The sequence below is a fragment of the Camelus bactrianus genome, chromosome 2 (assembly GCF_048773025.1).
Source record: "Camelus bactrianus isolate YW-2024 breed Bactrian camel chromosome 2, ASM4877302v1, whole genome shotgun sequence".
NCBI classification, from domain to species: domain Eukaryota; kingdom Metazoa; phylum Chordata; class Mammalia; order Artiodactyla; family Camelidae; genus Camelus; species Camelus bactrianus.
The window spans coordinates 63,681,936-63,691,310 of record NC_133540.1 but is presented as its reverse complement, the minus strand read 5'-3'; the positions used below and the strand labels follow the sequence as shown (position 1 = coordinate 63,691,310).

The following is a 9,375-nucleotide window of genomic DNA, read 5'->3' as shown; positions in this document are numbered from 1 at the left end:
TCTGTGCTATACAGTAGGACTTTGTCATTTATCTATTTTGCATATGGTAGTTTGTGTCTGCTAATCCTAAACTCACAATTTATCCCTCCACCACCTTTTCCTTTGGTAACCATAAATTTGTTTTCCATTTCTGTAAGTTTCTTTCTATTTTGTAATTAAGTTCATTTGTGTCATTTTTTTAGATTCCACGTAAATGATATTATGTATTTGTCCTTCTCTGTCTGACTTCACTTAGTATGGTAATGTCTAGGTCCATTCATGTTGCTGGAAATGACATTGTTTCATTCTTTCTTATGGCTGAGTAGTATTCCATTGCATATATACACCACGACTTCTTTATTCAGTCATCTGTTGATGGACGTTGAGGTTGCTTCCATGTCTTGGCTATTGTAAATAGTGCTGCTATGAACATCATGTGCATGCATGAAAGACTTTTGACTTTTGCTCCTTCCCTTCTTTCCTCCTGGAATGCAGATATGCCTTGGGACATGGCAACCATGTTGTGACTTGGTGTAAGTCAGAGGCACACATTAAAGATAGCAGGGTGAGAAAAGGGACCTGGTTCCTTGAAGACAACCTCAAGACAATAGCCCTAGACTAACTCCTCTGGACTTCTTATGTGAGAAATGTAAACTTCTCTAGATCACTTTTTGTTCTTGGGGCTAAATGTATTTATAATAGTCACAGTGGCTCAGAACAGACTGTGGAGTCAGAAGGATGAAGGTAAGTTTCACATCTTTCCGTCACTAGCTAAGTAAGTCACTGAACTCTAAAAGCTTGTTTTTTCATCTATAAAATAATCATAGCATCTACCTCAGAGATGTTGTGAGGAGGAAGGACTTGGCATGTAAAACCATCAGTACAACGTTACATTTGTACTAAATAAATTTTAGTGATGACTACAAATTCAAGTATGATAAATAGCAAATATTGCCCTTAAAAAAACCCCACCCTGACCTAATTGCTACACGTGTCTTTGGTAACGGACCCTCATTGGCCCACTGTAGCTTCTAATGTTGGGGCTAATGACCTGTAACAGCATCCAGCTGCTCTCCTTGCTGTACTAACAATCCCTGTCCTTTGACTTTTGAGGATTTCGGAATAGCCATTCGGTGAACACAGAGTTCTCTAGTCAAGGCCAACTCCAATACTTTTCCTTCAGCCTCCCTTCATCCACTGAGCTCCAGCAGTGATGCTTACTTACCCTATGGCAGCCTAAGTCACATGGTCATGCAGGTATTTGCTCAGCCATCTGTGATGTCAGTGGACTGAATTTCTTCAAGGCTAGGGACTGTGCCTTTTTCACCCTTACATTGTGATCAGCTCATGTTAAAAGTATCTGAGTGATTTGTTTTCCAAATACAGTATGAGTTCCACAAAGGCAGTGCCTTTTGGTGCCTAGACCAACGCTAAGCACACAGTAGGCATTTAGTATTTGCTGAGTATGAACGGTGAGCTCTCAGCAAGTTTCCTGAATATAATTCTGCCAGGCTCAGGAACATGTTTCCCAAGAGCAATAAATATATTTTGTCTTCTCTGGCTCTGATTTTACCTTTCAGACCATTTTAGTATCATCTGACCACATTACTGCTTTTTAACATTCTGATAAGTTTCCATTGCTGATTTCCATCATTCCTTCACAATCACTCATCACAATATTGAAACTGAGATCATTAGAGTTAAGCAACATCCCAGGTGGGCAGTCAACAAGATGGAGAAATACAAGTGCCAGCTCTCTTTCCCCGACAGACATCGACTTAACAACAACATATGGACCAAAATAGTTTGCTGAGAACTTCAGAAGCCAGTTAAGGAGTTGCAGTACCCTACGTGAGCGCAAAGCTGAGAAGAGCCATGCTGAAGTGGGTGAGAAGAGTTGTTTCACTCTGCGACTACCCCTCCCCCAGGTCAGCAGAGCTTAGCCCTGGTTCATAGTTTCCCCATCATGGGGAACAGGAGAAAAGAGAAGAATGGAAAATTCACCCAAAGGTCCAGCTTTTTGAGGGCTGCCTGAGGGACTGGTTCCCCTTGCCTGACTTGGAGTGCTGATGGCACTGGCATGGTTTGGCACCAGAGGGCCTACTGCGCCCCCAGCAGAGGCTGGTGTGGCTCTGCAGTCAGAAGTTGCCCAACTTGAAGCTTTATTCTTGGGAGGGAGAAAGAAGAGTAGGGTGTGTGTCTGGTGTTCCAGCTTTCTGGACCGCTGCACAAGTGACTGGTTTGTGTCTCGCCTAACTTCGGGTGCTGACTACTTTGGATGCCTTGGGGGCCGATGAGAAAAAAGGACAGTGGGGTGGCTTCCTGCTGCAGCACCAAAGCACCTGCAGTACTGCAGACAGACACCAGAGGGAGAAAGAGATTGAGCTCCTGAAAAAGAAATTGGCAACCTCTAGTTGGCAGATCACACACACAAGCCCACAGCAGCAGCGTCCCCCAAAAAAGGTTTCAGAGGCGCCAAGAATCTATAAGTGAGCTGACTGATGAGGGTGTTCCCCTGTATGAAGTGAGACGTGGCTGTCTTTTCAAATGCATAAAACTCAGCAGGTCAGAAGGCACACAAAGCAGCAGAGAAACATAGCCTATTCAAAGGAACAAAATGAATCTCCAGAAACCAGCTCCAAAAAATGGCGATTTAAGAATTATCTATCAAATAATTCAAAGTAATAGTTTTAAAGAAGCTCAATGATCTATAAGAGAATGCAGACTTAAGAAATCAGGAAAATGATGCATGAACAAAATGAGACTATTAACAAATAAGCAGAAACTATAAAAAAAGAACCAAATTCTGGTGCTAAAGACTACAATTGAATTGAAAAATTCACTAGAGGAGTTCAATAGCATACTTGATCAGCAGAGGAATCAACAAAGTAGAAGACAGCTCATTTGAATTATCCAGTCAGAGAAGCAAAAAGAAAAAAAAAAAAAAGAAAAATGAAGACAGCTTAAGGTCTTTTAGCAAGCAGACCAATATAAGCATTTACTTCCAGAAGAAGAGATATGGGGACAAAAAGTTGATTTGAAGAAATCATGGCCAAAATCTTCCCAAATCCAAGGAAGGAAATGGACATCCAAATTTAAGAGTTAAGCAACATTCCAGTAGACTGGAAACCTGATGACTGATTATATTTTTAATGGCCTTTAAAGTGGTTTTATTATTCAGGTGAACTTACCTACCCCTTTAGGGGAGAAGCAGACATTGTAAAGAATCGAACCTGTGGTGCTGTTCTAGTGTCTTGTTTGGGTGAGGGTGGGAAGGAAAAACAGGCCTGGGGGAGGATCTGGGAGGGGACACTTTCTCCTTAGACCTAGTGAATTTTTGTGACAGTATGTTAAGTGTCCAATCCGGAGACTTTAGAATGGTTGCTATGATGCAATTCATAACTGCTCTCTTTGAATACATCTTCTTACCCAAGAGCCAGGGATGCCTTCAAATCACTAATTCTGTTCTGAACCTTATGCATCTTGCTGTTTTATGTGGTTTTTCAAAGTCATATGATATAAAATATCAGATACTCTCTACAACCCTAGTTCATAACCTCTTATAGGGTCAGAGACTCCTCTGGGATGTAAAAGAAAGTATCCTAGAAAAATGAATCCACACGCAAAAGTTAACATTAAATTTCAGAGGTTTTACAGGCTGCATGAAGTCCCCCTCAGATGCCTTACGTATCTGTGGGGACCCAGGTTTAGGAAATTTTACTTTGACAGAAGCTCTGGTGCTGTTTCCCCTGGTCTAAAGTGAAAGGGTAGAATAAATGACCTGTGTGGCTCGTCCTCCTGGGAATGAAGTGCTATTGAGCACAAAGTCTAATAACAAACCTACCAATTCAGAGTGCTTGCCTAGGGAGTGGGTGGGTGCTAAATGAAACGCGAGAAACAACTTTTACAGCTATTACAGCAAAAGGAAGATTAGGTCTAGAAAATGAAGAGGTCATATCACTTGCGATCCCTTAACAACCTAAATCCAGAATGCATGTCCATGTTTTTACAGCAAAATTCTGTAAGTTAACAAACAAGATGAGAGGAAAGCCAAATATACCAAGTACCCACCAAGAAACCATGAGTTAATATTACAGGGTGCTGTGATTCAGAATAACTAACCAGATATTTATTAAATGTTCAAGGTACTAAAAAAAGAGCCTGCAATTTTGTTATTTAAATGATGCTTTATATTAATTTACAAATTATGCGTTGGAATTCTGTAAGTCATATGTGGATAACTTTACATTAATAAAAATGTATCTTTATGTATACATGGAAAGATTGGAAATTTCCTCCAATAACTTTATTCTTTACAAAACATATAAATAAATAAAACTATTTAACTTCTAAAGAATTACCACATTCAAGAAGAAGGTATTGCTATCACCATCCTAAATTACGAGAAAGCATCCCGTTCCTTCATCTTCCATTTCCAGTGGCAAAGTGAAAACTGAACTAAAATTAAGTTGGACCGTGACATCATTACTGGCGACAGACACATAAAGTATTAAACACAGGCATTTCCAAACATGGAACGCTGGGCCCCCAGGAAAGTGACAGAGAGGTGTCTACTGAGTCTTGCACTCGGGCACATCTTTTCCTGAGGAGACGTGCCAAGGACCTGTCTGTGGATCCGTGGTCTCTGCTCCAGCAGTTTGTTCTTCTGAGGGAAAAAAAAAAACCCAAATATAAGTAATCTTAGTAAAAAAAATATACAAAACCCAAATAAAACTGAAGTGGAAAGGATGCTGAGGACAGCAGAGATAAATGAAGAATGAAACATGGCACTTAAACATGGTTGTTAATGTCCTCACTAAAAAGGTAGATTTCACTTCATCAGAGTTAGAGAAGTTTCTTCCCCATTTTCTCATAAAATACAGCAAAAGTTCCCCAAGGAAATGCTAACTAATGAAAGGTCCGTAAATGTTTGTTAAATACTAGTCATTGAAGTGAAGTGCTGTACACACACACACACACACACACCCATTTTAGAAGAGTCTTTGGAAAAACTGTTAAGGTTTTATAATCACCTTTTGATTTTATCTGACAGTGCCAAAGGCACATGCATAATATGAATTAATCCAACCTCAAATAAAAATGCCTAAGTGTTTTAAACATGGATCTCTCTGATACTATCTTTAAGTGAAATAAATAAGAGTAGGCTGGAGGGAAATCTAAAATCAAAAACTGACGAATTCAGAATTAAAGGTTCCTTTGAGCCTTTAAAAAGCACTTCAACTGCATCTATTTGTTTATAAACAATATCTAAAGTAAGTCTAGCATAACTGGTCTTGGCTATTATCTTAAGCTTTGAGATGATATAAATTTCCTTTTATAATTAAAATTGAAACTGATATTAAATTTTTTTAGACTGATACTCTACTAATTCAAGCTGGGACTATGTCTTTAAATGAATGAAGTGAATAGTTCAAGATTTTTTTCCAAATTGCTCTGCTCCTTACTACCTGTCAGACTGCTGACTTGATTCAATTCTGATGTGTAGTTGATGAGAATGGATTGATGCCTTTGGCGTCACAAAGTAAAGCTCTCACAAGCCCTGGCAACCTGTGCTCAGAGCTTTACATGATCGGCAGCTGCCTCTCTTGGTGTCCAAGTCTGCTGCTTCAGATTTCTAGAAACGCACAGGAGGGTATTTCTCACAGGCAGACATCCTGTCACAGAGGGCTGTGGCCATGCACAACTGGGCATGTGGGAAATGCTACGTGGTGAGAAAGACAGACACATACCATGTGACAGAGCTGCTCCTGCCCCATCCCCCACTTCTGTGCACAGCAGCCCCAGAGCTGGGGGCGATCCTTGACACCACCCCACTCCATCCAGTCAGGCACCTGGCACAGCTGATTCTACCCCGCAATCTCTCCTGTCTGTCCACATCTGTCCATCTATTGCACCTGCCCCAGTTGGTGCTGTAACCCTTGCTCAGGCAACTGCCGAGCTCTTGCTCCTATGATTTGTTGGTTACCTTACAGCTGAGGTAATGCTTTCAAAATTTATAACTCATCACGTTCCCTTGCACTTAAAATCTTTCAAAGGCTTCCTCTATATGCTTTCCAGGTCAAGTTTAAATTCCTTTATACCACCTACAAAGCCCCACGCACCCGGCTCTCCCCTTTCTCTGGACTCACTGACCGCTTCCACAGCAGCCTGTGTGCACTGCGCCTTGGCCATGCCAGACTGCTGTCGGCCCTTCCCTGACTGTGCTTCCTCCCACCCTGGCAGGGGCTGTCACTGCTCCATCTGCCTGAATGCCTTTTCCTCCCCTCTTTGTTAGGCTAACTCCCATTAGCCTCTAAGCCCTCAGTTCCCTTCTTCAGGAACACTTCCGTAATATTCCTAAAACAGAAAACTATTAAGCCTCATAGCCTTTTGCACTCTAGAATTTTTCTTGTTTTCCTGACTACTTGATTACTGTCTACACCTATTAGACTATAAGCTGTAGGAGGGCAGGGACCATATCTGGTTTTGCTTACTGATGTATCCTTAGGGTATAATATGTGACACAGAGCTGAAATAAAAACAAATTCTGTTGATTGAATGAATAAGTAAATGATACAAGTCTATGATCTGGCTTGTGTAAATTGAACATAATCCTATTGGAAATACCAGCCCATTGAATTGATAAGAAAGTCTTTTTCTGGTAAAGTATTTTTGTTTATAGGGTGGTGTCTTTATGTCCTTGGGAGAGTTGATTGTCCATCCTTGGGAAAAGCTGAGGGTCTAAGAGGCAGAATAAAGACTTCACTTGGGGTGGTTTTCTTGTATAAAGAAACAATGTCTTATTTTCACATTTGATTTGCTAAGTAATAACTCACAAAATTTTTACATACCAAAAAAACCCAAAAAACTTCACTTAGGGTAAAAAGTGATTGCACTTCAGACCTGTGCTTTGGAGAAACTTCTCACACAGAGGAAGCAGTGAAGTCTGCGCACTGCAAGCTTGATCCACATCGTCCCTTTCGTCTACACGTGCCCTGTGGGCCACATGATACAGGGTTCCAACTGTTATCCCCCCACTGCCAAGTAACCAGCACATTTACCTACCTGCGCAAAGGCCTAAACTTGAGTTATCAAAATAGCGGACTGGAGGAGGCACCAGCAAAGACTTTGATCGCCTATCAAAAATCCAAGACTTTGGTGATTCCTTTGGCACAGGGTCTTGGGCATTCCGCTCCTTGCACTGAGAAGGCAGGTGGTATCTCTTTTTAGAGGCTGTTCCAGTCACTTTAGGAGACTTTGGAGAATTCTCACTAGTGACTTCTTTGTGAGCCTCTCTTTTAAGGGTTCTTTCCTTCCATGTTTTGACCTCATTGGAAAGATCATGATTATTGCTTAAATGTGGAGGAAAAAAAAAAAAAAAAAAAGGGAGACCATAAGACTGCAATTCCTGCAATGTGTTCACATTTCAAAAAATTGTATAAAAATCGTGGTAAAATATACATAACATATAATTTACCATTCTATCATCGTTATATTTTAACTTCAACCTAATGGCTCCTGTTTGGACATTTCCACAGTTCAGAAAATGAAATGAGGTCACTATAAATTGGGTAATTGTAGTATATCTCCATAATCATAGAGTTTTGAAAAGAAAGCAGACCATGACATTAGGTTTTGGTTTTTTTTTTTTTTTCTTTCTTTCTTTCATTTGTTTGGGGGGAGGTAATTAGGTTTATTTTTTTAATGGAGGCACTGGGGGTTGAACCCAGGACCTTGTGTATGTTAAGCATGTGCTCTACCACTTGAGCTATACCTCCCCCCAGATATTAGGTTTTTAAATGAATTAATTTTACCATAGGGGTTTATCTATTGATAATTTGTGGGCATAATTTGATAAATTAATCTTCTGGATAGATGGATCTAATGTAATGTACTTTTGTTATTTTAAGAGAAATGATTCATGGTGCTTTTCTGGATTTCATAGTCTTGCTTCTTATAGGAAATGCCACCAGCATTTTTCTAGGTTCTCCAGAAAGAAACCAGGGCAGCAATGCTAGTGGCCCTTCTCTCCTTTATTTTCTGTCAGCCACGTCTGTTGATACATATATAATTCACCTTATTTTTATTCCCATTTGCACCATTCTAGTCCATGCCATAATTATCTTTTGCTTTCACAACAACAGATCCCTAAATTGTGGCCTCCTATACTGAGATGCTACCTGATCTCATCAGGCCTTGGCTGAAATTCTGCCAGTGGTGACAATCCTTCCATTACGTTTAAGATACCAAAGGTCCTCAGAATGACCTATAAAGGCCTGTGTAACCTGGACCACTTACCTCTGGCAACTCGTCTTGCACCTCACTCTGTCCTATTTTCTATGCCCTGGCCACACTGCATGTCTTTCAGTTCCACCTACTGGCTACTCTTCCTGACTCAGAGCCTGTGCACATGCTGTTCCCTCAGCCTGGAAGGCTCACCCGCCTCTCCTTTCATCTGGCCTAATTTCTGCTCGTCTTTCACGTCTATTCTTATAGATTGGTCTCCTGACCACCACCCCTCCCCACACCTGCACATGGTCTGATCCCTTTCATAATGTCCTTTTTGTTGCTCTTTGCTTACAGCACTCATCACAAAGAATTAGTTATTTGTGCAATTATTTGTTTAATGCCTATTTTTCTTCTTTTGTATCATTGACAAAGATTAGCACAAGATTCTAATCTTTGGTAGAAGCCAAATAATTAAATTTGTTAGAACTGTTTATAAAGTAAAACTAAGTATGGGGTTCTTCCTTGAATAAAGGCCTCACTGACCTGGGCACTCGAACTTGTGGTATATTTAAGCTGCCCCTCAAAGATCCTTTTTTTAACTTCCTGGCTCTTGGCTTAGTTAAAAACAAGTCAGTTGATAGATAGCAAACATCTGGATTGACGCTTTTAAAAAATCACCTTTTAAAAAAGACATAGTACCTGAACTTTAAAAATTACTTTTTCCATATGTATGAAGGGTTGCCAACTGCAAAAACATTTATGTGTCTATATCATCCTCCTCCAAATGTAACAGTCGTAAGTACAATTTCTGTATCGCGTAAGCAGATCTTACCTTAATAGTTCATTCTTTTGCTTTATTAGCTGTTCATTTTGCTGCTTTAACTTAGAAACTTCCTTTTCTAGCCGTATATATTCACTTTTCAGAATAAGAGCTTTTGTGCTTTGTACAATGCCGCTGCCACCCCCACAGGTTAAGGGTTTATTTGAAGGCTGAGAATCAGTATGTTCTGATACTACTATGGGAGGCAAAAACACAGATAGGTGATAATTTTAATATTTCCAAAGTTTAAAATCAAGAAAACATTACAAAGGCAATGAGTCACTATAAAACCCCAAATATCTCGACCACCATCTCCCTGAAAGTCATCCTTGACTTCCTCCTTCTCT

General features: G+C 40.2%; 1 protein-coding gene across 6 annotated transcripts in view; it reads right to left on the bottom strand.

Annotated features, from left to right (window-relative positions):
• Positions 1 to 4,081: 4,081 nt before the first annotated feature.
• CENPE (centromere protein E) overlaps positions 4,082 to 9,375 on the bottom strand; it is a 69,198-nt gene continuing 63,904 nt past the window's right edge. For 5 of the 6 annotated variants that reach the window (XM_045515755.2, XM_045515752.2, XM_045515754.2 and 2 more), the window contains 3 exons: positions 9,041 to 9,224; positions 7,045 to 7,331; positions 4,082 to 4,645 (listed from right to left, as the gene is read on the bottom strand). In XM_045515755.2, coding sequence (XP_045371711.1) covers positions 4,551 to 4,645; positions 7,045 to 7,331; positions 9,041 to 9,224 — 566 coding nt within the window. In that variant the 3' untranslated portion in view covers positions 4,082 to 4,550. The remainder of the gene's footprint in view (positions 4,646 to 7,044; positions 7,332 to 9,040; positions 9,225 to 9,375) is intronic. The other variant, XM_074342961.1, reaches the window with a different exon arrangement.